Source organism: Mus caroli, chromosome 14 (genome assembly GCF_900094665.2).
Source record: "Mus caroli chromosome 14, CAROLI_EIJ_v1.1, whole genome shotgun sequence".
NCBI lineage: Eukaryota > Metazoa > Chordata > Mammalia > Rodentia > Muridae > Mus > Mus caroli.
In genome coordinates, this window is record NC_034583.1 from 46,336,159 (window position 1) to 46,363,876 (window position 27,718).

The 27,718-nt window shown below is 51.7% G+C and overlaps 2 protein-coding genes across 3 annotated transcripts; both read right to left on the bottom strand.

The window, feature by feature from the left end:
• Positions 1 to 718: 718 nt before the first annotated feature.
• Slc22a17 (solute carrier family 22 member 17) lies at positions 719 to 7,006 on the bottom strand. Of its 2 annotated transcripts, none has more exons than XM_029468685.1 (10): positions 6,857 to 7,006; positions 6,232 to 6,720; positions 6,039 to 6,142; positions 3,680 to 3,834; positions 2,842 to 3,007; positions 2,522 to 2,667; positions 2,281 to 2,386; positions 1,905 to 2,122; positions 1,538 to 1,649; positions 719 to 1,375 (listed from the first exon to the last, which is right to left on the bottom strand). In XM_029468685.1, exons 2-10 carry the CDS (start codon positions 6,496 to 6,498, stop codon positions 1,087 to 1,089), a joined length of 1,563 nt encoding a protein of 520 aa, XP_029324545.1. In that variant the 5' UTR covers positions 6,499 to 6,720; positions 6,857 to 7,006; the 3' UTR covers positions 719 to 1,086. The 2 variants fall into 2 exon arrangements, with proteins under 2 accessions (XP_029324545.1, XP_021037466.1); XM_021181807.2 differs by having other exon boundaries at positions 6,232 to 6,723.
• Positions 7,007 to 10,739: 3,733 nt separating this feature from the next.
• On the bottom strand, positions 10,740 to 21,381 carry Efs (embryonal Fyn-associated substrate). Its single transcript, XM_021182350.1, has 6 exons — positions 20,038 to 21,381; positions 15,210 to 15,488; positions 14,822 to 14,962; positions 14,006 to 14,731; positions 13,656 to 13,745; positions 10,740 to 11,642 (listed from the first exon to the last, which is right to left on the bottom strand). The coding sequence occupies exons 1-6, from the start codon at positions 20,053 to 20,055 to the stop codon at positions 11,208 to 11,210; spliced, it is 1,689 nt and encodes a 562-aa protein (XP_021038009.1). The 5' UTR covers positions 20,056 to 21,381; the 3' UTR covers positions 10,740 to 11,207.
• Between the last annotated feature and the right edge of the window lie 6,337 nt (positions 21,382 to 27,718).

Below are 27,718 nucleotides of genomic sequence, written 5' to 3' on the forward strand. Positions count from 1 at the left end.
CATGCTATCCACACTTGCTTTCCCACATTGCACTCTCACTTCAACCTGTCCACATCTGATAAATTCCCTTTTTAAGTACACCAATGTCAATGAAAGAGATGACCTTATCTTAATACACATGCACATTATTGTAGGCATATGCATGTGGGTGCTTTTGGAGGGTGTGAGATTCCTTGATCTAGAGTTACAGGCAGTTGTGAGCGGACAGACATGGATGCTGGGAACCAAACTCAGGTCACCTGGAAGATCAGCAGGCACTCTTAGCCTCTGAGCCATCTCTCTAGCCCCTAAAGTTAATTCTTTTTATTTTTTTTAAAGATTTATTTATTATTTATTTTATATGTAAGTTCACTGTAGCTGTCTTCAGACACACCAGGAGAGGGTGTCAGATGTTATTAAGGATGGTTGTGAGCCACCATGTGGTTGCTGGGATTTGAACTCAGGACCTTCGGAAGAGCAGTCAGTGCTCTTAACTGCTGAGCCATCTCTCCAGCCCGCTAATGTTAATTCTTATAGCTCCCAACAAACACAACCTTAATTGCTCCAAACTGAAAGGATAAAGAGAGACAAACTGTGAAGCACCTAGCAGGGCCCTAGCCTAGAGCAGGCAGTGAATGGTTGTTCTTGCTTTAAGTTGACATTTCAGGACAGGGCACAGTGAGAAAGACAATGTTGCTACTGTTTTATTATGCTCCACTGAGGAAAGTCTTTCCCCAAGAGATAAAAGGACAACACAGGGAGGGAAGTCCAGGCTATGATATGCTCATTTATTCAAAATGTCTTTTATTGAAACAGAATGAAAGAGCGAGAAAGAGCGAGGTCTGGGAAATGTCTTTGGGCATAGGATGGAGCCCAGACCTAATGGTAATAGCGTGATGCTCTCCCCTGGCCTGACTCTTGCTGACGGAGTGAACAGAAAGCAGCAGGGAGGAGATGGGGTTGGGAACGGCCATCTGAGCTCTCCTAGACGGTTGGCATGAGGCGCCTTTGAGCCTTTTGTATGGGGTAGCCTTGCCTTCCTGTCTATCTTTCTAGCCCTCTGCCACTTTTCTGGATGGCAGGCCTCCCACTAGGCTCAAAGGCTGCTTAGAGGGCAGGGTTAGGAGTGGCTAGCAGCGGGACATGGTCACAGCGGTTAGGAGGTGGCTGCCTCAGCAGGGATGGCCGACGGCACAGTTCCCCATCCCGGAGTACCTCTGGCAGAAGTTTGCGCTTGGTCTCTGGCAACAGCATGATGCTGAGGATACAGAGGAGGGCACAGGCCGCCAGTACCACATGCTGCAGGAAGGCTCCATGGCCCATATGGAGGCGCTGAGCTGGACAACTCAGCCCCCCGAGCGCCCCAAGTGCCATGATAAGACCCAGGCCACGGCCGCTGAGAAACACGGAGAAGGCACTGAGTCAATAGCTGTGAGCCTCACCTCAGCTCTTCTCCAACAACAACTTCTTCTTTGTATCCTTCATCCCTTGACCTCAGCCAAAGGTCTCGAGGCCAGGCTGACCCCGCCCCTCCCCCTACCATCACCTCTGCTCTTACCGGACAGTGGTGGGGATGACTTCAGAAGCAAGGAGGGTACTGAGGATGGCAGAAGCTTGGGAGGAGAAGAGGCCAAGGACAGAGAAGGTTGTGATGGCAGCATCGTTCAGATCTGGGGACCAAAAGGTATATGAATGGAGGCAGGGAGCTCACACCTGGCCTGTTCTCAGATGTCAATCTCTTGGGTCTCAAACCCTCTGCTTCATGCTGTTTGGGCTCTGGGCATCAGTAATGGAATGGAGAAACAGACAAGTTTACACAGCTGGCCAGCAGTCTAGGGAGGTTCTAAGTTTTAGAAGCCTTTCAGAGATACCTCTGTTGAGAGTCCCTTACTGGGCCCACAAGGTGGAAAAGAAAAGATGCTCACAATCCCACAGCCCCAGCAGGACCAGGGATGCAATCCCCGTGAGAGTCATTGAGAGAAGCAGGATGCCCCGACGGCCAAAACGGTCCACAGTCACCCCCAGGAAGACACAGGCCAGGGCGGCTGTGCCACTGGCCAGCAGAGAGCACAAGTAGAAGTCTGATGGGCTGCCTCCTCCTCCCACAGGCTGGTAGCAGTGGCGAATGGCATGGGCGATAAAGCTGCGCAGCAGGTGGGGGAAGCAAAGAACAGCGTCTGAACCCCAATCCACAGTTTCCCACAGCTCCATCCTCTGCAGGGCTTCAAGAGGGTCCCCCCACCCCTATCATCCCCTATCCCAGCTACTGGCCTGGCCCTCAGCTCAGACAGCCAGGCTCACTTGGTGAAGCCCAGGATAAGCAGATTTTTCCAGATGTTGCGGTAGTTGAGGAGGGACGCGAAGGAAAAGGTGGACGTTGCAGGGAGAGGACAGGTATTCTCCAGTTCTTTAGGGGAAAGAGAGGAGCCGTTAGAAACAGCCGAGATTCCACGATCTCCCACACGGAGGTGGAGAGCCTGGGCAGGACATAGCTACAACCCCACGTACAAGTCATCACACACAGGGACCCCATGTTTCTCACCCTGCAAAGCTTCCTGGGCCTCTTCTCCCAGCATCTGCCCATGGGGCCGGTTTCGCTCAGCCAGGATCCTCAGCACAGACTGGGCTTCCTCAATCTGCCGCTTCACTATCAGCCACCGTGCAGACTCCAGAAACAGACCAGGCCAGCTATGGGCAGGGTGGTAGGGTCAACTGTAAAGCCCTCTCTCTTTGGATGAAGGGATGGAAAGCTACCACCTCTGAGGGGCTGGGCGGTTGGTGGAGAGGAGTGGTTTCGGTACTAAGGGCTACGCTGGAGACAAAGATGGCAGAGCCAGGCCAGAAGTGAAGGGTGATACTAACCCATAAAACAGGAAGAGGATGCAGGGAGCGGTGATCATTCGCTGTAGAAATCGCCAGTCCTTAGAGACAAGGGCCAGGCCCAGGAACAGGAAGTGCCCTCCCACCCCTACCAACTCCCCTGCCAGGGCCACCCGAAGCCTCTGGGTTGGGTCGCACAGCTCCAGGCCTGGAGATACAGCAGGGATGAGGGGAGGAGAGCCAGGGAGTGAGGAGGTGTGAGAGAGGAGAGGGAGGGGTGGAGGAAAGGACAGAAAGCTAGGTCAGGCCCCAGAAGAGGCTGCAGCCATCACCTCCCACAGACTGACCTCTGGGTGGCAGGGAGGGGGAGCCTACACCCCTCTCCTCAAACCTAGCTAGACTTTAGGCTTCGAGGCGCCTGGGTGTTCAGCATTCTTGGTTTGCAAGTCCATTTACATTCCGTCTCTGACTTGACCTTCAGCTCGACCCTTGTCCAAGGTCACACAAGCCTCCAGGATTTCATTTAGAGTGGGGTGTGAGACAAGGTCTCACAATGTAGCCACACTTGTCACACTTGTACTCACAACCTTTCTGCCACAGTCTCTCAAGTACTGGAATTACAACCTTATGCCACCATATATGGCCAATACTTCATTTTTTAAAAACGAGGCTCTATTCTCTTGACAAAAGTAAGGTCAGGTCAGGATTTTAAACATAACAGCCAGTGGGAGGACTGTGTGAGAAGCAGTAGGACACCCTGCCTAGACCCTTTAAAAGGCCTGGACATCTGGACAGCTGAGAATCTGGGACCTAGGGGCAGCAGACATTGTCTGGAGGTGCAGAAAGGAAGGCATGAGACCCAGGGCAAGGTGCCACTTACGCATCAGGTAGACACCAAGGTCAACACCAGCTAGCAGGAAGCCCAGGAGAAATCGAAGAGCCATGATGCCTGTAGAGGAGCCTGCAGCAGCTCCTCCCACTCCACAGGGACCCACAAGCCCCAAGGTCAGCAGCACAATCCCACGACGGCCAAACCTGGAAAATAGGGAGGGCTGCTGGCCACCAAGACTCCCTGATGGAGGAGGGACCAGGTGGAGCCTAGCTGCCTACTTCAAAGCTGATATATGAGGGTAAGATGCAGGGAGCAAGAGTATTGAAGCTATAAAGGATGGCCAAGTGGGCGTGGTGACATACACCTGGGAGGCAGAGGCAGGCAGATCTGTGTGACTTCAAGGCCACCCTCAGGAGTTCCAGGGCAGCCAAGACTACTACATATTCAGACCTTATCTAAAACTGAAAAGAGAGAAAGAGAAAGAGAAAAAGAAAAAGATGGCAGGTGATAGGGATGGGGCTATACATGCATGATGTCTGACTACTGGGCAATGGGCTCTAGCTATGGTTTTATAGGAGAGGGTCATGACTTTGGGGACAGGGCTCTCTGTCAGAGATGAGGACATTTATCCCTGGGTGTGAGATCAGCCATGAGGGGGGAGACTGAGATCTTGCCTCAGGGATTTGCTTTCAGACTTGTTGGTAGAAGCTGTCATGAGAGGGGATAGATGTTGTCTTGGTCAGATGGCCCAGGTCAGTCAGAGGTGCTGGGTGTCACGGATCTATGCAGAGGACTCCTGATCTGGGAAGTAACCAGTGGCTGCTTGTACATGTGGATACTATGTATCCATCAGCGAATGGGGCTGAGACCACTGTTCATAAAGCTGTGGCTTGGGGCTAATTAAACATATGGGTAGGCAGTGGGATGAGTCACTGGCCAGGAGCTACTGATTCAAGGGAATGGGTCTACTGATCCATGGGATTAGAATCCTTATTTTTGGAGAATTGATCTTTTAGTGGTAGAACAACTGAAGGTCTTAGTATAGGCTGGTGGGTGCCAATGGGGACAAACAGGTTAATCTATGAGAAGAGACATTAGGGATGGGGAGATGAGACTGACTATGGTGGGCATTGGTGGCTGATGATGGTCACTGATCCCAAGCCAGCAAGGACAGGGCTACAGGGCTACTAAGCTACTCACTGCTGGGAGATGAGTAATGGGTAGATGTTGACAGACAAGGTCAGTGGTACTTGGGAAGGAGCAGGGAGCACCTATACCTTGGAATAAGGCAATTAGTGAAGGCTATTTTTCATGAGGATGAGCTGATTTGATTAATGTGGTCAAGGCTTCTGACTGTAGGAGACTAAATTACCCATCACTGGGAACTGGCTCCATAGGAATGAGGCTTCTGAAGCTGGGGGGGGGGTGCAGACTCTTCTCTGTGGGTTTAGGACCACTGGTCCACAGGTGTATGTGTTTACTAAGCAGTGAGGACGGCTATTGGATTTCAGGAACCTGACCACTATGTTGAAGTATTAACCTGGTGAATCACTTAGGCAGGACTGTAAATCTCACGTCAGTTGTCCTGGCTTTCAGAAGTAGAGGCAACAAGGATTTGGATCTACCCAGAGGGTTACTAGTTAGCCGGATGAACCGCTGCTCTTTGGATGAGATACCACTGATTTGTGGATATGGGAGTTTGGGTCCAAGAGGATCTGAAAGCTCTGGCCAGCCATGAAGATTGATGGCTTGGGAGGCTCTCCTGGAGTCAGAGATCCACAGGGCAGAGGCAGTGGGTGGCAGGCATGGAAGTGTGAGTTACTTCAGAGAGTATCTAGCAGAGATAATTGACAACTGTAGGGGCTGGAGCCCTGGTCGTGTGTGTGTGTGTGTGTGTGTGTGTGTGTGTGTGTGTGTGATCCGTTTGTGAAGTTAACTTATTGGTCAATGGGAATGAAGCTGGTTATATTTGGGGATTAACATTAAGTTTTAGTAATGTGGCTACTGAGACGAGCTAACAGTCGTTAGTAGGTTATTAGCCAGTGAAGAGGAATCTGGGATTGTAAGGGCAACGAGAGGGAGATGGAACATGAAATGTGGAGGCCAGGTTTTTGTTGAAGAATCGATTAACGTTTGAGATGAAGCCTCTCCACTGTCTCATGGATACAGATCTTCTGGGTCACGAGTGTGTGGTCATTTCCTTGTGTGGAAGTGGGTATAGAATGTGTATTTTTTCATGGGGTGAGGAAACAGTAGTTACACAGGAGTCCAGAGGAGGCTGCCGAAGATAGACAACGGGACCATCCGCGTCCTCTTGCAAACCCAGCTGCTCAGGGCTTGCTCAAACCCTAGCTCTGTCTGCAACCCTTCTTTTTTCTATCAGCCCTACCCCCCACAACATCCTCACCTGTCCGCGGGGTAACCGAGGAACAGGTAGCCGGAGGCAAAGCCCAAGATGAAGAGGATCTGCTCCAGGATCACCTGCCAGCCCAGGTCACACACCAGATCCCACTGGGGACGTGAGAGTGGTGCAGTCGCATGAGGCAGGGTCCTCACTGCCCTGGCCCGCTCCCACTCCAGGTCCCGCCGGGCCGCCTCACCTGGCCGATGGCATTGGTGGTGAGCACGGGCAGTCCGTTATAGTCCCAGTCCTTCAGGCAGTGATTGAAGTCTGGTGGGGCGAAGCCACTGCACGAGGGGTCCGTACTGGTGACGACTCCGCTGGCGGCGCTGGCTGCTAGGGCCGCGCCGGCGACACTGACGCCGCTGGAGTTGGGGGGCTGCTCCCAGCCCGAAGCGTTGGGGGGCAAGGCGCCGTAGTGGCAGTGCAGCGGGGGCGCCAGCGTGAAGATGGGGTCTGAGGCCATGCCCAGCGCCACGAAGAGCACGGGCAGGCAGCACAGGCCGAGCTGCAGCTGCTGGCCGCCACCCAGGGCCCCCACCTGGGCGAGCAGAGCCTCGAAGCTGAGGGGTCCCGGGGGCGCGGCCAGCGACAGGCTGCTGCCCAGCGCGTCGCCCTCCCCCTCCCGCCGGCGCTCCCGCTCACCCTGCAGCTGCTCGGGGGGGACCGCATCTCCGAGGCTCCCGACCTGCTGCGGCGAGGGGTGGGGGAGAGAAGGTGAGGCGGGGGAGGCCGCGGGCACGCGGGGGCCGCGGGTGGGAGGCCGGGCGCGCGGCGCGGGAGGGGAAAGGTCGCCCGAGGCCCCCCGGGGCGCAGACACTTACTCCATTGGAGCCGGGGGCGATCTCCACGGTGCTGTCGATTTTGTTGCCGCCCCCGCCATTGGGCTCGGGGGTCCCGGTGGCTACTCGGGGAGCCAGCTTGCCGACCGCTGGGGCCCTGTGGGCCGCGCCGAGAGAATGAGCTGCTGGCTGGCTGGGCTAGGTGCGGAGAGCTAGGACGCGGAGGGCCGGGAGACCCCGCTCTGCAGCTCTGCAGCCGCGGGCGCCTCCTCCGTCTCTACGGTCTCTGCGCTGCTTTCCCCTCCCCTTCCTCCAGACTCTCCTCCCCTTCCCACGTCAGCAGAACCTGGGTCCAGACTGTTCGTCAGAGATAAAGGGGGGCCAAGGCCCCCCCGTTGAAGGAGGGGCTGGGGTCTCCATCGTTTGTTTCTTGGGGGCTGCAGGCCATTGCGGTTAAAAAAAAAAAGTGAAGGATATAGCAGGGACAAGCGCCTGAGATGCCTCCTTATTCCAGTTCTTCCCTGTCACTCATTCATCCTTCCATTTTCCACCCTTTCACATTAATTTTATCGATACAATTTAGTAAGTGCCTACTGTATCCCAGGCAGTGTGCGAAGGATTAAATGATGGACAAAATACCCTTAGAGGTGGTTTCTAGGGGAGGCAGATGGGTAATTCAGTAATTGCAGTGTGGTTTATGCAGATGGAGGAATCCGTTGGCACCTTGCTTCTGCTCTTTAGCTTCCATTCTCTTCAGGGGAACACGTCTCTGCGTTTCCCCACACCGAACTCGGTTGGATCACCATTTTCCAGCAACGTTTGGCACTGCTGACCACCTCTTCTTCTAACCTTCCTCCCTTGACTGCCAAGTCTCACCTTGTGGCTTTTTTCTCCTGTCCATTTTCTCCATGGTAGTCACATGGTCCTTCTGTTCAGCGTTATGCGTACCTTCCCATCTCATACCTTTACCTCCGCACTATTTGTATTAGACACCGTCGACCCGGACAAGACACAACTGTTTCCTGTTCCCACCTCTTCTTAAAGAGTCCCAAGTCGGTGAAGCAACCTCTTGGGAGCCCACATAATCGTGAATGTCTCATAGAGGCCTCAAGAGAACAATCATGCAACACCCTCTCCATTAATCTGGGTATCTTCGAATGCTTCCCTCTTTGAAAGAACGGTGCCTTCACCATCCACCGATGGTGAGGTCCGATGTTCGGTGTGTGCCCTTGGAATGCCTTCATCTCATGTCAAGACCCTTATAAAACTCTCCCTACTCTGCTACTCCACAGTTCTCTCACTCAGGGTGGACTGACTGGTGTTTGGAGGCCACTCTGCTTCTCTCCATGTTACTTGTGATGCAGATGGATCGATCTTTTTTTTTAATGCAGATGTTTCATTTTTTTAAAAAAAATGTATTACTGTGCAAGTGCATGATGTGTGTGTGTGTGTGTGTGTGTGTGTGTGTGTGTGTGTGTAGGTATGCAGGCCATGTTGTGTTTGTTGGAGGTCAGAGGCTAACTTGACAGTTCCTGTCTTCCATCTTTTCAAGAGTTTTGGAGAAAAGAGTGATTTCTAGGCCTGAATGCTGACCCCAAATGAAGGTCTGATTCTGTCTCTTTCTTGTTCAACTGCCTTCAACAACTTCTCTTACAAAGAAAAATACTCTAGACAATGCAGCACACCTGAGCCGACATGCCAGGTCACATGATCTCTACATGCCTGGTCACATGATCTCTACATGCCTGGTCACATGATCTCCGTAGCCACATTCCACCCTCCCCACACTCTTCACTCCGACCACCTGGCTGGCCCTCTTTATTTTTCCAGCATCCCAGGGCCTGTGCACGACCTGGTTCCTAGGCCAAAGGCTTCTCCTGTAAGGTTCTCTCAACCTTTGGCTGTCAGTTCAAGCATCTTTGCCTCAGAGAAATCTCTCCTGAGCCCAACTTGCTATCCAAAGTGTGGCTGATGGCGCCACCGCATCTGTACCACTTGAGAGGTTGCTAAAAATGCACAAATCTTGGCCTCATCCAGACCCTTGAACCATAATTTTCAACTAGATACCCAGACATATATGGGTATTAAAATTAGGTACTTTCATGGGTATTCCTCTTAGGAATGTAGTACTTGGTAGGTATTTCACCCTCAACCCCAGGTAAACCGAGGAAGGAGTACCAAGCCTCAGGAATCTTTCATTTCTCCTATGAACGCTATGGAAGTCCGAGCCAGACTCACTGCTCCGTTACTTCCTCTGTTCAGAAAATTTCCAAATACAGTTCTTCTCTAATGCAAGTGCCCTCAGAACCCCCGACCCCCACCCCACCCCACCCCCGTGTCTCTTTGTCTCTTTCAGAATTACTGTCTCTTATAGCCTGAACTCCCTGGAACTAGTTGGTCTCCATCCTTCTCTTTATCCTGGAATATTTTTGTTTCATGAGACATGGTATCACTATGTTGACCAGGCACAAAAACCCCACCTGTCTCTGCTTCCAAGGGCTGGGATTGAAGATGTGTGGTAGCCCAGCTTACGAATTCTTTAGTTTAAGCATTTTCTTGCTTTCAAAAGCCCCGTAAGACCATTCTGATCACTCTCATGCTAAAGCTAAAGAAGGTCTTCTAAAGCTAAAGAAGGTCTGATTACTGAGTGACTGGAGTGTCTTACATGCAGAGAACTGACACATCTACTATCTGAACTGAAGACTCCAAGTTAAGGGTTCATTCTGGAAAGCTTATCCGGAAGACAGGAATGCCCTTCAATGTCTAGGGGTGAATTTGTTGGCCCCCGAATCTGAAAATGTTTTCCTTCAGGTATGGTGAGAAAGGTGCATCTTTTTCTTTTTCCAAGACAGGGTTTCTCTGTGTAGCCCTGGCTGTCCTGGAACTCACTCTGTAGACCAGGCTGGCCTCGAACTTAGAAATCCGCCTGCCTCTACCTCCAGAATGCTGGGATTAAAGGCGTACGCCACCAGCGCCCGGCTAAGTGCTCAATCTTGAAGAGGCAAAAAGCATAGGGGTGCCAAGATCCAAAGATTACGACTGAAACTTGACGTTCGCTGGTGCTATTAAGCCAGGGTCTTGGGGAAACAAAACCAAAGTGATGGTTACCTTCTTGTGGCTAATGGCTGGACTGATGATGGTACCTTCTTGCCGTTAATGGCTAGACTGAACATCATTTAAGCCACGGGCTGTCATCTCAGCAATGTCCCGAGGACTTCTAACCTGTTGCATTCATCTGCACTCTCAGCTTCTAAAAGTGACAGGAGCCTGGGAAAGCGTCCCTGATCAGCCAGCAGCGAGGAGCCTTTTGCTTGGCTACAGGTGGCCTCAGAGGGGAAACGATGGACCAAGGTTAGCTTTCTGGTTGGGGTGCTCTTGAAAGAGGTACCTTTGAGGCTGCTGTGGTTAAATCCTCCACATCTGCAGCTATTTAATGACATTGTGTGACAACGAAGTCTGCAAACACTAGCCTCGGACCCTTCTTGGTTCTTTTGTCCCATGGCATGATCTCCCAGCCTTCCTGACCAAGACTCCTTCTCCAGCTGCTCCCTTCTCCTAGTCCTGTCATGTCACCCACTGAGTCCCATCACCAGCAACTTATTTGAGATTGGGTCTCACAATGTAGCCCAGGCTAGCCTCTAACTCACAGATCCAGATCCACCCGCCTCTGCCTCCCAAGTGCTAGAATGTCAGGTATGCAGCATGGCACCTGGCTAGCTTTTTTAAAAGATGCACTCACAATAACTGACTTGCTGTCTATCCTGGTTTGGCTGAAAGAGTGTACTCACGAGGCTCCTTTGGCCCATCGCAGGAACTGAAGACAAGACTATCGAATAGGTCTTTGAGGAGCAAAATTACAGTATGTGTCTCACAGGAATGGGGAAGGGTGCCAGGCCTCGCCCCCTCAGGCTTTCAAGAAGCGGAGTCAGGAACCATACGGCAGCGTTTATTGAGGTGCGTGCCGTGCCTGTCTGTGGCCGGCTCTCCTGACTTGTGAGGGGAGAAGCTCTCCGGTGTTTCTCAGACTATTACATTGTCATCTTCAGCCAAGAAACAGGACAGAGGCTCTGTGTGGCACCAAGTTTCAGCCACCTGATTTTCTGTGTTCCAAACTCCCCAAGGCAGAAGGCAGTACAGCGACTTCCACACAGGATAACGAGGAGAATCCAGTCCCTCCCTACCCCAGATGGCCTGATGCCTGCCTGGACAAAGCAAGAAATATTAAATATAAATAATTTATACAAAATGGCTCATACAAAAAGCAGTAGGTATGGGGGAAGAGAGACCTCGGTGAGTGGCTAAAATGACCAAAAGAGATGAACCTCTAGCCGTCCTCAACACGGAGCGCAGGGCTCTGGCAGGCAGGGGAGGGGAAGGCTGGAGGAACAGGCCCTCAGGGGAGCAGGCCAGCGAGTAGGGTGGTAAAGCGTAGGGCCTGCCCTGCAAGCTCTGCCACGCATCGCGCCATCTCTTGGACTGCAGTGTCAGATGGGTAGCCTAAGGCAGCCCCCTTGACAGCAAGCACAGTGGCCCGCAGAGTTTGGGCCAGCATTGTGCCTGCAGCCCCCACCTGTGCTCTGAGAGCTGCAGAGGCTGCCAGCCGGCCTAGGGTGTCTCCAACAAACACCAGGCGGTGAGCAGCCACCACCACTCTTTTGCCGTGGGGCACAAAGAGACATGGCGGCTGGTTGGCCTGAGTGCTGGCCACGAGAGCTGCCACGGCAGCTTGCAGAGCTGAGTAATGGCTCTGGCACTGCCCTGCATAGAAGTGCAGAAGTTGGAGGTCTCCAGTGGACAGGACCAGTGGCTCCTCTGGGGACAGAGCTTCCTGTGGATGGAGAAGAGGATCAGTGAGGACAATGTGAACAATGTCACTTCCACTCTTGCTGCCCCCTCACTCCCTCTGTTTTTCTTTATTGAATGCAATCCCTGCATTTTTTTCCTTTTCTCAGCATCAAAGAGCACATACTCCCAGAGACAGCAGTAAAGTGCCCAGAGCTGATTTCAGAAAGATCTGAATTCAAATAATCCCAGGCAACGTCAGAGAAGTCTCTGAACTTCCTTGGTTCCTTATCTCAGATTAGTCTAGTGCTGGGGACAGGGCTTTTCATCTTAGACTTGCCTAAGTGTGTGTAAGGCCTGGACTTGCTGCCCAGCATCATGAGAACAAACTGCAGTAAGCAAAGCAAACCAGGGAGCATGGTTCCATCCTGTCCAACATGAGCACAATGCAAGCCATGTTTTACATGGTTTTAAATAGCCACATATAAAAGTAAAAAAAAAAAAAAAAAAAAAAAAAGTAGCCAAGCAGTGGTGGTGCACACCTTTAATCCCAGTACTCGGGAGGCAGAGGCAAGAGGATCTCTTAAGTTTGAGGCCAGCCTGGTCTACAGAGTGAGTTCCAGGACAACCAGGACTACACAGAGAAACCCTGACTTGAAAAACAAAAAAACAACAAATGCAAAAACCAAACCAAACCAAAAAACCCGAAAAATATTATCTATATCTAAATGTTTAAGAATCCAGAGTATCCATGTGTAATCAAACCAACTCTGCAAAATCAAATCTGAGCCAGGTATAGTTGGTTGCTCACACTTGGAACTCCAGCACTGGAGAGCATGAGGCAGGAGGCTTGCTTTGAGTTCAAAGTCAGCCAATGCTACCTAGTGAGATTCTGCCTGAAAATACCAATAAAAAGAATCCTGGTATGTATTTTGATTTTCAGACATCTAGCGTGAGGCGTGTGAGGGACTATGTGTACGCGTGGTGCAAACATGCCATAGCATGTATGTGGAAGTCTGTTCTCCCCTTCCACCATGAAAGCGCTCAGTTAGATTCACCTCACTCCGCTTGGCAGCAAACGCTTTTGTCCACTGAGCCATCTCTCCAGGCTTTTGATATATATCTCATTTTAATTCAGACCAGACACATTCCAAGTGCCCAAAAGCCACATGAGGTAAGTGTATTAGATAGTGCAGGTCTAGCCTGTATTTCAGAAAGCTACTATAAACACTGATTGAGAGAACATGTTGAATTGGCTTAGCACAGCATACTGCATTCCGTATAAGCACCACAATGAACATTACTGTGACAGCACAGGCAGCCTTCCTAGCACAGGATCCAGCACTCAGGGAATACCTGATGGATGGGGGGGCTACTTGGGAAATACCTAAGGAATGGGGGATACTAACTATATTATGTCCTTCTGGCCTTTGGCTAAGATCTGGCATGGTGGAAACTGCCTCACTTTGGAGGTCCAGAAAGAGAAAGCAATAGCTACAGCACCCCAGGTTAATCACTGGTGGAGACCAGCTTAGGAGCCAGTCAGTCTCTTAGGAACCCAGAAATTCACTGCTGGAGAGAAGTCACCTGGCCAGCCTTGATCCATTGCCCAGAAATTCTTTCAGCTCTCCTGGCTACCCGACTTCCTTCCAGCAGTCTTTCCTGTCTTCCTGAATTCCCCAAAGACCCTCCTATGTTCCAGCACCTCCGCTGACTCACAGCTCCTCGCTGCTCTGTCCTTGCTTCCGATGTATTTAGCCCTGCCCGCCCTGTCTCACTGATGGCTTGGCTAAGAATACCCATTCCCCCGGGGCTGGTGAGATGGCTCAGTGGGTAAGAGCACCCGACTGCTCTTCCGAAGGTCCAGAGTTCAAATCCCAGCAACCACATGGTGGCTCACAACCACCCACAACGAGATCTGGCACCCTCTTCTGGAGAGTCTGAAGACAGCTACAGTGTACTTACATATAATAAATAAATAAATCTTTAAAAAAAAAAAAGAATACCCATTCCCCCTAAGTTCCAGTTCATTTTCTCTAGCACGCCCCTCCAGGTTTACCTTCCGTTCCGCCAGTCCCCTCTCCAGCAATTCAGGATCCACTGGGAAAGCTTTATCCAGGGGTCTAGAACCCTGAGCTTTATCCACACCCTGCAGAGGGACCACTTGTTAGTGTTAGGGAAAGGGAGCTGAATACAGGCCTCTGGCTCAGTCCTTCAGGAAAGTAGTCCCAACATCAGAGCTTGGAGTCCTTGCCCTGCGGGGACAGCTGCTCACCTTCATGCTGGGATTAAGTGGCATTCACTCAAGTGGTGTGGGCTAGTGCTGGAGTCCCAAGCTACTGGGCAGGAGGCCAGGAGAATGGGAAATAGATAGCGAGACCCTTCCGGTGGGGTCGCCCGGGATCTCACCTTCAGATGCACGTAGTCATATTCCTCGGCCATTGGGATGCCTTCATATTCATTGTGAGGGCCTGCTGGATCATTGGCTACCTCCCTGCACTCTGGATCTCCCTCGGGTTTGAGGCCCCCATAACCAGGCAGGCAGGGTGGGGGAGGGGGTAGAGGCCTGTCCTGGATACTGCCCTTTCTGCCTGGGGCAGGAGAAGGAGCTGGAGAAGGAGCAGGAGCAGGAGCCTCAGAGACAGGGAGGGCAGGCAGAGGGCGGCGGGACAGGCTCTCAGTGGACGGTAGCCTGGGCCTGTGTTGGGGTGGGGAGCTTCTGGTCGGAAGCTGGGCCACAGTGTCCAGGTCAGTGGAGGAAGAAGCCGCTGGAGGCTCTGGAGATGGTGGCTCTGGCCCCAGCAGAGGTACATCGTAGATGCCTTCATCTGCATCCCTGCTTTCTCCATTTGCCAGTAGTTCCTCGGGTGCTTCGTACAGGTTGAGCAGAGCCGAGGCCCGTTTCAAGTTGGAAGGGGCAGCGTAAAGAGGAGGCCCTGGCTCCCGGCCCCCTTCCCACTCCAGATCCCACTCCGGCTCTGCAGGTGGCTTTAAGGCCAGAGGCACATCGTAGGGCGCTTCATCCTCTCCAGGGGGCTGTGGGACAACTGGGGCCACAGGACAGGAAAAGGAGGCTGGGGAGTCATAGGGACAGCTGGAGGGAGCCCGGAGGATGTTGGGAGGCACGTCATAGACCTGGTGGGAGGGATCAGCATTAGCCTTCAGCTCAGCGATAGACGAGCCCTGTGAATTCTGGCCCTCACCCAACATGCACAAAACTCTAACCTCTGCCACGTCTCTGGAGGCAGTCAGCTGCATCCCATTGACTCGGGGGACCTTGTAGATGGAGTCAGAAGAGGGTGAGCAGGATCTAGCTGGAAGTCCCGAGGCAGAGCATGGTCGAGCTGGTGGTGGTATCACATATACCTAGGAGATGAAGAGGTGGGTGTGTCAGGAGTGAAGTCATTGAAACAGATACACAAGTTATAGACTTCCTAGCCTCCCCCCTCCACACTTCCCGTGCTGACCTTAGAAACAGGTGGCAGAAAGACAGCTAACAACCAGTAAAAGGTCAAAGGTCAAGGTCTCAGTCAGGATCTCCCTGCAAATCTGTATCCAGGCCCTGGAGAGGGCAAAGATTGCCAGGCCTGGGATGAGAGGCTCTACTTCTTACCTCCTGCTCCTCACAGCCACGCTCTGGGGTGGGACATGATGAGCCAGGCTGGGTGGGAGGTGCTGGGCAGAGGCTAGGCTTGGGTGCTGGGCCAGCAGGAAGGAGCTTCACTCTGTTAGCAGGGACAATACCCTGCTGGCCATGCAGAGAGCAGAGGCACCAACCATCGAGTCCACCAGCACCCTCCCTCTGCAGTACCCGTAGAACATCCCCTCGGCGGAAGGACAGTTCCTGGGGGGACTCAGCAGTGTTGTCGTACAATGCCCGGGCAAGCTGGGCCTGGTGGGAGAGGTTAGAGGATAATGGTTCTCACACACTGATCAGGTCACGTGGAAACGAGACAGCGTCCCCTTCCAGTCAAGTTAAAATGTCTTACTCCTGGCTCATCTGCTCCTCATTAGGCTCTGCCCTGCCAGCATCATGGAGGGCACACTCCTCCTCCTTCTCGTTTCTAAACCTGTCTCTTCCATCTTAGTGCCTTTGCACTTATATTCCCTCTACTCCAAGTACCATCTTACTGATCCTTTTACACCCTTCAGTTCTGAGAAAACGTCTCCTCCAAGGAAGAGGATTCTCTTTCCTCTCTTCCCCATCCCATTCTGTGCCTGGATTCACCCACTGTTTCCTTCAAAAACGCTTTCTAGTACTTAGGTTTTGTTATTATTGAGTTCTGCTATCACACTATAAGCCCTGTAAGAACAAGGGCTGCTCTACTTCATGACCCCTCCAAAAGGGTGCCAAGCAGAACTGGTCCTCAGTACAAAAGCACATGAAGAGGTCTGGCTAGCATCTCGCATAGCCTCTCTTTCGTGTTCCCTCGGTCCTCCAGTGATTACTCCCCCAAGTAAAAGGTTAGGTTAAGCAACTATAGAGACCTGCCTTTCTGAGGGAGCCTGGAAGACATCTAGACCAAGTGTTAAGGCACACTTGAGAAAGAAAACAAATAGAAGCCATTGTTCTGTTCCTAGCCTGAACAAATACAGTACTGCCAGAAGAGGACAACGAAGCATGGAGAAGAGAAATGTATATATACTATATGTATGTATACTATGGTATGTGTTCAGAGCAGTGCTGGGAATGACAACTCATGTTTGTAATCCCAGCAGTTGGGAGAGCTGAGGCAGGAGAACTGCTTTGAAGGTTCGAAGCCAGCCTGCAGACCTGTCTAGACAGGAACCTAAGCTTTCCCCACTGAGGGCCTGAGCTTAGGTACTGAGTCATAAACACGAAGCATCCAGAGACTTTACACCAAGTCTTAGTCGCAAAAATCTCCATTTTAGAAGGCAAACAGGGGCGCAGGTTTAGGCTTGGTCTAGTGGTGTATGGCTGACGTGGCCGGAAGAGTACGGTTTGATGTCAGAGCTGGTACTCCTTCAAGGGTGCTCCCTATGTCTTCTGCAACCACTGTGGTTTTCTTTTACATCATTTTGTTTGTGTGCATGTGTGTGCCACAGTGCACAGGTGGGGGCCAGAGGCTAACTTGCAGGAACCGGTTCTCTCCTTCTGCCATGTGTGTTTTGGGAGTTACACTTGGGTCCTCCGACTTAGCACCAGGTACTTTTATCTACTAAGCCACCTCTCTAGCCTGTCCTTTTTCATTTTACTAGCACAGCAGTAGAGAGGGACAGTGACTCGGAGGTGAGGAAGGTGTTTGTATAGGTTCCTATACTCAACCTCCCTTAGTTCTCACTCCTCTCAGTGCTCCTGTCCCGTAACATCCTTTGGGAGAAGCAAGCTTATTCCACTCAGAGCATATTCAGCTTCAGTTGTGATTGCTAAATGACTGCCTGCCAGTAGGATCCCAGGCAGTGTGGCTCACTTGGAGAACAGCCAGTTAGACGCTGCTGGCCAGGTAGCCATGTGGGTCCAATACCTCTAGCTTCTGTGAGCTCCTATACTCATATGTGCAGACCCCCACAGATAGAGACACATACATAATTAAAACAAACAAACACATAATTAAAACAAACAAATATTTAAAAAAATATTTAGCCGGGCATGTAGCACACGCCTTTAATCCCAGCACTAGGGAGGCAGAGGCAGGAGGATTTCTGAGTTCGAGGCCAGCCTGGTCTACAAAGTGAGTTCCAGGACAGCCAGAGCTACACAGAGAAACCCTGTCTCGAAAAACAAACAAACAAACAAATATTTAGTTAAACTGAGTCTAGTGGTGGAGGCCTATAATCTCAGCTGCTTGGGAAGTTGAGGCAGGAGGATTGAAGGTTTGAGGCCCAGCCTGGGCAATTTATTAGATCCTTTCTCAATATGAAAAAGGCTGGGAAACTGGGGACGTAACTCAGTTGGTGGAGTGGTTATCTTAGCATACAAAAGGCTCTGGCGTCTGTCTTTAGCCACTGGGATTGGGGGGTATATACCTGCTATCCCTGTCCTTTTGAGGTGGAGGTAGAAGGATCAGGATTAGGCTTCATAAACTTTGCTTAAAGGGCTGGAGAGATGGCTCAGTGGGTAAGAGCACCCGACTGCTCTTCCGAAGGTCCGGAGTTCAAATCCCAGCAACCACATGGTGGCTCACAACCATCCGTAAGGAGATCTGACTCCCTCTTCTGGAGTGTCTGAAGACAGCTACAGTGTACTTACATATAATAAATAAATAAATAAATAAATAAATCTAAAAAAAAAAAAAAACTTTGCTTAAAAAAAAAGAAAAAGGCTGGGTATCTGAGTATGTAGCTCAGTGACAGAACACCTGCCTAGGATGTTTTGAGGCATTAGGTTCAGCCTCTAGTATTATAAAAATATCATCATCACCATCTTCATCAAATAAACAACTAAACATCCAGCTATAGCCGGATGCTACTGGACTGCAGGGGAGAAGGATGCTCAGCTCACTCAGACATGCTGTTCCTCTAGGACTGTTTTGTGCTAGGAAGCAAGTTGTGCAGCCCTGTGCTCCTTTCTTCTGCTCCCAAGCAACCATCCACCCTTCCTTCCTTCCTTCCTTCCTTCCTTCCTTCCTTCCTTCCTTCCTTCCTCAAAGTACTGGGGTCAAACTCAGGTCCCTTTGCATGGCAGGCAAATGGCGACCTCTAAGCTACATGCCTGGCCCTCACCACATTATTTCTGACTATACTGTGACTTCTAAGAGAAGCACGTCTACAAAGAAAAAAGCATGCTCCATAGACAGCGATACAGATCGCTGCCACGTGGAGGCCGGTGGGTGCTGGTGGGTGTCTCCCTTAATCGTGCTCTACTCTCCTTTTCCTTAGAGAGGGTCTGAGCCTTAAGCTCACTGACTTGGCTGTACAACAAGCCTCTGGAATCCTCTTGTTTCTGCCTCCCCAGTGCTGGGCTTACAGCTGAGTACCCTGCACATGGCAGTACTTGGGCGCTGGGGGTCAAACTCAGATCCTTAATTTATGCAGCAAACACTTTACCAATTGGGCCATGCCCCCAGCCCCAGTGCCTTTCCTTCTAATTGAAAACTAGAAATTAGTATTTTGGATCTAGCCAGTGATTAAAGTCAAGGCTGTAAGTACAGACGGACTTGGGGGTTGAGTTCCTTTCTTGCTTGGATGCCTTTAAGGAAAATTTAAACATCCCTATATTGTAGTGTCCTCCACTGTAGAATTTTCTTATCTATAGACAAGTACCTATTTTTTGAATGATAAAATGTCCTTGTAAGGTTGAAGTCTGTATGAGACAATGCATCAAAAGGTCATGACAAAGTTTAGTGGGAGAGGGCAGGTGTGTAAACTGTAAATGTTACCATTGTTATGACCCTGTGAGTTTCACTAGCATAAATACTCCTCACCCAGACACCTTCTGGACTTCAAAAGTGACAGTAACTCCAGGATCCTGACAGCAGCTTTGGCACTCCCAAAGGCACCCTGCCACCAGAGGACCAAAAGGTCTTGTCTGAGGAATGAAAATTGGATCCGTCCTCAAGGTGTTCTGTGGCTCCCGGCTTTTCTTTCACTTTCATAACTTTTCTTCCCATAGCCACAGTCCAGGAAAGCAGGTGGCAGCCTGGCTCTCCCTGGGAACCCCCAGCAAGGGCTGGAGAAGCTGAACTGAACTCCAAAAGACAGAAAAGAAAGCAGAGGTGCGGCTGTATGGCTCCTCCCAATATTAGGTTTGAATTTTATCCAATGGGGCCATGCTTTGCAGTTTGCCTAAACCCAGGCCAGAGCTGCTGATAGGATGATGGATTATGGGTGTGATCCCTCCTGCTTTATCTCCTCCTAGGGGCCCAGCTGACTTGTGAGGCAATGGCTGACTTATTTGGGTGGCAGGGTGCCACTGTGCTTTCTGGGAGGCCTCCTCCTGCAATTCCAACAAGCCAACTGTCCCGGTCTTTTGTTCCTAGTCACTAGAAAGTGGCCTGAGGCCGGCAGACATCATCGCCCCTACTCTATGTTATTTTCCCCAGCCAGGTCACCTGCCTGTTTCTCCATTTCCCCCCAATCCTTCAGAGTTGGGCTTCCTTGGCCTTCCATTTTCCCTGGGCTTCCTGGTCTTTGTCAGAAAACTCCTTTTACTTACCTCCCAATTACAAGGCCCTGCCAACCCCCAATAGGCATCTGTTTCTACCCAGCAAGAGCAGATAGGATGGGGTTACACTCCGCCTCCCCCCCTCATCCCCCAACTATCCACAACCACTATAAAGAAAGAGAATAGGGAGAGAGAAGGAGGGGCCAACCCAGAACCAGAAGGCACAGGGGATGAGGACTGAGAGGGAGGGAGAAAGGAACAAAAGAGGACACGGCTTCTGGGAGAGATCACAGAGTGGATAGAAATAAACAGGACAGTGCCGTAGAGCAGGTTGGAGGGGTCTGCCTGGCAAACCTCCTTTCCCTGGTGAACTCACCGACGTGGCAATGGCCATGGCTCTGGCCTCCAGCGTCGCCTGCTTCAGGCCAGGCTCTGTTTCGCTGACTTCAGCGATGGCTGCCCCACACCATGGTTCCCGGCCTCCAAGTCAGAAGGTCACCCCAAGCTGTAGCGCTTGAGGAGATGCCTCCCCCCAAAGTTGGAGGAAGAGAAAGAAAACCCACAAAACTTTCCAAATAGGAGGCAGCTTGGCCAAGCAGGAGGAGGAGTAAGGCGGGCCTGGGCGTCGCTGCGGGACCTCATCCAAGGGGCGCGCTCTAAATTGTCCCTCAGGGTCTCTCGGGGCTCCAGGCCCCCACAGCTGCCGCCTTAAGTCGCAGAGGCCTCGTGGACACACATGGGCTCACAGCTCACTTCCCAGGCTAAGAGACAGGAGCTGTGGCTGCTTTCGACGCCTCTCCAAGCAGCTCAGGCTAGCCCCGAGGGCTGGGAGAAGCCGCCTGAGTGGTTGGGCTGGACGAGCGACTCTAGGGGCCAACCCTCCCCCAGCGGCGCAGAGCGGTGCTCCCAGGGCTGTCTGTGGTCTTGGCAGCCGGGCCACTGCGGCGGGACCCGCGGGGAAAGAGGAGGAGCGACAACTGAGCTGCGTGTCGCCAAACTCGCTCAAGTCAGCGCAAAGGCCGGCGCCAAAAGGCCCAAGAGCGCGTGGCGGTGGAGCTGGGCCGTCTGCCCAGGCCCGCGCCGAGACGAGCTCTCCCGGCCACACTCCTCAGCACAGCCGGGTCTTGGAGGTGGCCGCCAGGCACCTCTCAGTCTCAGCGCTCAAGGGCGCGCACCACCCTTTGCCCCAGGCACCCCACTGGCCCCAGTCCCCGCTCACACACCCTGGCCCGGGCCCTCGGCGCGTCCCAAAGCTTAGGGAAGCTCCAGGTGTCTTGGGGAACGAAGAAAAAGGCCACCGAGCAAAAGGGAACAGAGAAGGGGAGGAGCAGTGCTGTGGGCTCGCCTAGGGTCGAGGTGGGGACACTGAGGGTTAGAAAAGGTCCGGGGTCGCGCGCGGCCGCCGATCACCCCTTGCACTCCGCGCCCCTTCCCTCCCTTGCCCGGGCTCCCGCTTCCCCTCGGCAAGCTCTCCCTCCCCTCCCCGCAGGCCCATTCCTCTCGCGAGGGGCTCGGGCCAGGGGATTAAAAGAAGGGGGGGAAGGGGAAAGGGGAAGCTGCAGGGAAAGGGGACGATCCTTTCCGAGGCGGTGTTGAGTTTCAACTCCCGACCCTCGGGCCAAACTGCGCGCCCCAGCCCGGCCCCTCTCCCCCGCACCTTCCTCCTCGGGACCGCGCAGCAGACCGCCGGGTGGTCTGGTCCGCGCGCTCCGGGGAGCTCGGCTCTGCCCGACACGCCCCCGCTCTCCCCCGCCAGCCCCACGCCTCTCCCTGCCTCCCTTTCATTAGCCCCACATCTGTCTTTCCCGAGGGAGGGGACGCGCTGCTTCCGCCGCGCTCTAGGGTCCAGGCGGTTTGAGCACGCTGACTTTGCAGGGGCTCAAACCGGCGGCGGGGGTGAGCCGGGGAGGTCCAGAGGGCCACAGGCTTGGAGTCTGGTGCTGAACAAAGATTCTGGCCCTTGGGAGAGAACAAGAAGCCTTAGCGTCTGGCTCCAGATCCCAGGCTGGCCGGTTGTGCCGCCTTTTAGCCTCCTTTGCCAGTCCGGGCCTGTTTTTCTTCTTTGGCTTGGCCCTCGCTGCTACTGGAGCAGCTGGAGTAGAGATCGTCGGCAGAAGATGACAAAACTCTTTCTGAGGGGCTGGAATCGGGAGTTTCAGCCAAACCCCAGCTCCTTGCCTCCTTTCCCCTTCCTGCAGCCTCCCGTCAGTCACCCTCTTCTCTAGCCTTTACTTCGAGGAGATAGATATACATCAGAGCTTCTCAGGGTTGGGAGAGATCTGTCTTCTTCAATAGAAAAGAATTTGGGGCGGGGGGTGGGGGGAGTGTGTCCTGGTAAGCAAGCTGCTAAATAAAGGTGGAAACCTGTAATGTTTCTCCAGTGTTTACGTTTAACAAATGAGCACTTTAAGCACAAATAGACAACGAGCTTAGTCGTAACCTCTTTACACGAGAACAGATAAAATCTTACTTAAGGACCTTTGTGAACTGGAGGCTTTGAGACCACTGTTACTCCACCACACCACAGTGTTCCACAAGCTTAAGCACAGCATTTTTTCCAGAACCACCTGAGGGGACAATGTTTACTGCCTGGTTACCTAGAACCCTCTACCGAGGGAGAGGGAGAGTTGGCACCTAAGGGGTGGCTCAGTGAAAGTTTCAGGATGAACGCGGGATGAATGGTGCTGGCTCTGGTCAGTGATGCTGGAGGGCAGACTTCATGCCCTGGCTGGAAACCTTCAACAGACTCAGACTCCATTAGGACGAAAAGGAATTTTAAATCTTCTAGATCCATCTGGAGTGAGAGTTCTCCTGTCCCAGTTTCAGTTTGGCTGGAGGTGGTTGCTAGGGAAGCCTTTCTGTCCTCCAGACTCCAGTCCTGGGGGAGAGGATGTGGCCGCCTTTGGCACTGCTAAGGACTGAGTATGACCCCCCTACCCAGTCACCAGCACAAAACAAAGGTAAGTAGGATACCTTGATCCCCAAACATACACACTCTGACAGACACAGAGAAATAGATGCAGGCCTGGGGAAGCTAAGCAGAAGGATGTGAAAGGTCCAGGCAGGGCTGCAGTTTGAGAGATGGGTGGGGACCTCAGAGCTTGAGGAATGGCTTTAGGTAGTGGCAGCTTCTGTCTTGGGAGTGAATCCTGGCTTGTTAGCTCTGATACCTTGGTCTAGTCATAGCCATCCGGCAATTTTAATTCCTCCCTTGTAACAGTTGCTTTGGCAAGGAGAACACAGATGGAAAATGCCCCTTCTTCCTCTAACGATGCTTTCATGAAAACCAGATGTTCTCAGCTGAAGGGATGGGAACCTTTCCTGCAGTCTTGGTTGGTTGGTTTTTTTTTTTTTTTCTTCTTCTTCTGGAACTCACTCTGTAGACCAAGTTGGTCTCAAACTCAGAAATCCACCTGCCTCTGCCTTCCAAGTGCTGGGATTAAAGGCGTGCGCCACCACTGCCCGGTCCTCTCCTACATTCATATACCCCCACTTCTGCCCTCTCCTTTAAGGTTGCAGGTACTCAGGTATTCAAACTAGGAAGAGTTCCAGCCTCAGGGAACACTTGGAGAAAACTGGCTGAATAGGGGTGATGCCTTGTATAGAGAGCAGCCTCCTGTGGTCTTACACCATGGTTTGGCCACATTCAAAGAGTAGCAAAGAAGGAAGTCTTCCCAGCAGGGTTCATCTATCTTTTCCCTTCCTTGTCCCACCCACATGCTCCTCTTCCTCCTCCTCTTCCTCCTCCTCACATCCCAGTCCCCTCTTCACCCCTAGTTTTCCATTCACGTTATCCTGTTGCTTCTGAAATGTGTCAGAGCCTCCAGACCCTTCCCATCACCACTCCAAAAAGGCCTTTCCCGTTAGCGTTGCCTTCCCACCCTCTCCAGTCTCTCACCTCCACAGCAGCTCTGTGCTCCTCCTATGCCGGAGCACAGTCTCATTCTCTTCATTGTACTTTCTGTTATAATCAGAAGGCATCGTTCTCATTGTTTTATCATCTGTCTCCTAAACTGTAAGCCCCGGGAGGAAGAGGCCCTGTCTCTCTTATCTTCCTCTTCATTCCTAGCACTTAGAATATCAGTGTCTGGTGTGCAGTAGATGCTCAATAAATATGAGCAAACAAATATTTGATGAATGAACACAGGAGCTTTGAATATAGGGCAACATTGGGTTAGCCTTGGAAGGTAAATTGGGTTAGCCTTGGAAAGATGCCATCCCTGGGTCCTTTCACTCCTCATCTGATAACTCCATGTGTTTCCCAGATCAAACTGGGTTCTCCTGGAAGCTAGTCTCCTGGGCTTGATTGTTCAGTACTTAACAATCCCATTCAAAGTAATTAGCGTGCTGGAGAGATGGCTCAGTGGTTAGGAAGAGCACATACTGTTGTTCTTTCTAAGGACCTGAGTTCAGTTCCCAGCATCTATATTAGGTGACTTACCTGTCACCCCGGCTCCAGGTGGATCTCTCTGTGGGCACTTGAGTCCATGTACACAGCCCCCCCACCCAATACACGTAATTAAAATAATAAAAATAAATCTTTTAAAAATAATTTGTATCAGGGCCATTATCACCTACAAATCAGAATGTGGGAGTGCTATTCCAGAGGTCTCCATCTTTGCCATTGCTGGGTCGCTCAGAAAAGTGTGATGGGGTTGTCCCGTTGCCAAGAACAGCTTCTGCTTACCAGCAGGTACGTGGGGATTTAAATATTTTAATAACCTGAGTCCTGGCTTCTTAGAAGGTGAATAGAAATTAACTCAATACCATGGATGCCACACTGTTTTAGGCCCTTAGGTCCAGGGCAGCTAATCTTTTTTGGTACCTCTAAGATCACTCACTCCAGGGACACACACTACCTACCATATACATTCCTACCAACAAGGAAGCATGAGCCAAAGGAGCATTCAAAGTCATGAACAGACGAAAATCTCAAGGCAGCGGGAATGGGCTTGATCACCCTTTAGACAGACACTTGTATTTGAACTCCCAGAAAGCCCCAAGAGCTTTTCTGAGCATAGCATAGAAGACATAGTTCATTACATTTCTCCTTCCCTTTCTGGCAGGTGCTGACCTCTTTCCCCAGAGGCACAGGGAAGGAATTCCAGCCCCATTTGGCTGCCAGGCAAGTAGAGACATGTTGGGAGGGTATAACATGTCAGATATTGGGCCAACCTTTCTTTGCTTCCGCCCCCAGCATTCTCCCCATTGCCGCCCCCACACCCCTCAAGGATTCCCTGGAAGCTGAAATGACTCAGGGATTCCAAAAGTAGTCACCCCAGGAGGAAACCCTCTGGAAAATGTTTCTCATGGCAGGGAGTCACCCTAAAGTGTCCCACAAAGCTTCTACCGAGATAAGGACAGGCTGAGCAAGCAGGGTTGGGTGGGAGCCTGTGGCTCAGAGAATAGGTTCATGGGTCAGCGTAGTCATCGTGGTATGGGGAAAGCCAGCCCTGGGGAAGACTGTAATTGAAGGGTATTCCATCTTCTTTCCAGAGCCTTCCTCTGGCTTTGGGTACAGAGGCAGAGAGAGAAACCCCAAATGCCTCCTATGAAAAACAACGTCCCCGTCATCCAGGCCAGTTTCATTCTGCAGTGTCAACAGTTGAGACAAGAAGCTGGGATCATTTTCTGTGCCTAAGAGTACCTGTTCTGCACTGGCCAAAGTCTGCTTGCTAGGTTGTGCTGGGAGGCAGGGGGTGGGGGGACCTATAGGAATCCTTCTCTTTGAAACAGCACTGCCGGCTAAAGGACCCTACTCTGGGCTTGGGGTTGCTAAGGAACACCACAAGTCACCTGAGACCATGTGCCAGACAAAAGGCTGGGGAACAGGAAGCTGGAACAATGGATCCCAGCCAATGGGGCTGGATGCCAAAGAGGACAGGGATGCCCTGTGGTCTTAGGCAGGTGCAAATGAAACACATCCAGTGCCAGTCGGGGGGCGGGGGGAGCACTGGAGCCAGGGTGGGAGCACTGAGGCAAGGATGGGTATGGCACTGGCTGAAGATATTACTGGCCTTATTGTTCTTCCCAGGGGAGCAGGAACACATTTTCTCTGGGGGCTCCCCTTCCATTCATAGCCACCTGAGGATTGGCTCATGCTAGAAGCTTAGGTTTGGAGTTACTGAGGGCTGGAATGGAAAAGCCAGCTCAGATTTTTTTTTTCTAACTGCCTAACCCTGAGTAGATGATTGGGGTTGGGTCTCACTTTCCTCGACCTCAACATGAGGATTTTAGGTTTCATGTCATGGTTTTAGTGTCAGGATAATAAGAGGATGTGTCTAGGGCTCAGCACCAAGTCTGGCACACTCAAGTGCACAGGAGCAAGACCAGTAATGCATAAAGGGAAATGGTATCCGGGAGCATGGGGGGGGGCTGGGTGGGGNGGGGAGCACTGGAGCAAGGATGGGAGCACTGGAGCAAGGGTGGGAGCACTGGAGCAAGGATGGGAGCACTGGAGCAAGGATGGGAGCACTGGAGCAAGGGTGGGAGCACTGGAGCAAGGATGGGAGCACTGGAGCAAGGGTGGGAGCACTGGAGCAAGGATGGGAGCACTGGAGCAAGGATGGGAGCACTGGAGCAAGGGTGGGAGCACTGGGGCACGGGTGGGAGCACTGAGGCAAGGATGGGTATGGCACTGGCTGAAGATATTCCTGGCCTTATTATTCTTCCCAACTGTCCTAACAGTGGCCACCAATGGTTTCTTCTCAGTGCCTCCCACAGTTCCAGGCCCCTAAGATTCACCCAAAGCAGTTTCTTCCAACTTTTGAGAATGCTTTCTGTCGTCATGACACCGCTGCTTCCAGACTGTTTTGTCCCACAGCGGTCCTGTATGGTATGCATTATTCCTGGCTCCCTTTGTTTACTTTCTGATCCCTTGGTTACTTCAGGAGTATTTTCTGAGGGAAAGCACATGCAAATCAGCACACATTATTCTAGAGACTCTGCTGTGTATGAGTGTGTTGGGGTGGGGCAGAAGGTCCCTGGGCAAACAGAGAATGACCGGGAGGAAGCGCTCTGGCCGGCCTCTGCACAGTCCTTCCCTGCAGGCTGGACCTTGATTGGCCTGTGTCTTTGGAATCTGTCTTCTGGAGTATACACACACCCACCTGGCTAATAGGGCCCCATAAGAGTGCAGAGGCTGAATGGGGCCCCCTATGGCTGGAGAGTAGCAGCTATCCTTGTTGTGAGCCTTGTTCCTGGGGCCCTATGAAAAGGGGTGAAACCTCCTGCTGGGTCTTAAAAACCTCAGTGTCCTCTTCTCCATTTTCCACTCTCATTTGTGCAGTGTAGATAGTCACCCACAGCTTCTTCCATCACTCTTGCCCACCCAAGCAGACAACTCCTTCAGGCATATCCTGGTAGCATGGTAGGGCGAGGGCTGCCTTCTAATCCCAGGAAGAGGTCAGGGAAAGTCTAGGGACAGGGATGGGAACAGGGTGGCAAAGTGAGAAGAAGGCAAAGGGAAATTGGGGTGGTAATGGACAGCAAGGAGAAGTCATGCTCAAAACGGCTGGGTTTAGAGAACAAAAGGGGATGGTGGCCCAAGAGGCTGAAGAGGAGGCCAGTGTTTATTAAGACAGGTGGTCAGAGACATCTAAGAAGAAGAGCGACAGCCAGAGGTCAGATCCTAGGCAGGAAGTCTTGGAAATGGTGCCCTTGGAAAGGAGACCACAGGACATTCTTTAATTTGAGGTAGCACACACACACACATCAGGGAAATTCCCATCATGCCATCCCACAGAGACAGAGGCAGAATTGCAGATGCTATTACTACGACCCCCGCCCGGAAAGTGCAAGGAACAAAGTTTACCCAATCAGCTGCCAAGCTGATAATGATGATCATTACAACTTCCATGAGGGTAGCATTTAATCAGCTTTTGGGAACACTTTCAGGGTTGGGTCTTTTTGGTTGTTGTTATTGGTTTTATTTTTTTTTTTCTTTTGGTTTTTCTTTTCTTTTTTTTTTTTTAATCTCAAGTCACTCCCTCTAAAAGATAGTGGAAATAAATTTGAATAAACAAAACAGGTTTGCTGAAAATAAAACCAGGACACCT

What these genes read in the sequence shown, in the direction of transcription:
- Slc22a17 (XM_029468685.1), bottom strand. Translation starts at nt 6,498, where the DNA reads ATGGCCTCAGACCCCATCTTCACGCTGGCGCCCCCGCTGCACTGCCAC. An exon ending in ATCCTCTTCCTGTTTTATGG is followed by an intron (nt 2,668 to 2,841) that starts GTTAGTATCACC and finishes CCCTGCCCATAG; the next exon opens with CTGGCCTGGTCTGTTTCTGG. An exon ending in GGCCCAGGAAGCTTTGCAGG is followed by an intron (nt 2,387 to 2,521) that starts GTGAGAAACATG and finishes TTTCCCCTAAAG; the next exon opens with AACTGGAGAATACCTGTCCT.
- Efs (XM_021182350.1), bottom strand. An exon ending in GTGGCTGTGAGGAGCAGGAG is followed by an intron (nt 14,963 to 15,209) that starts GTAAGAAGTAGA and finishes TTCATCTCCTAG; the next exon opens with GTATATGTGATACCACCACC. An exon ending in ATGACTACGTGCATCTGAAG is followed by an intron (nt 13,746 to 14,005) that starts GTGAGATCCCGG and finishes GTCCCTCTGCAG; the next exon opens with GGTGTGGATAAAGCTCAGGG.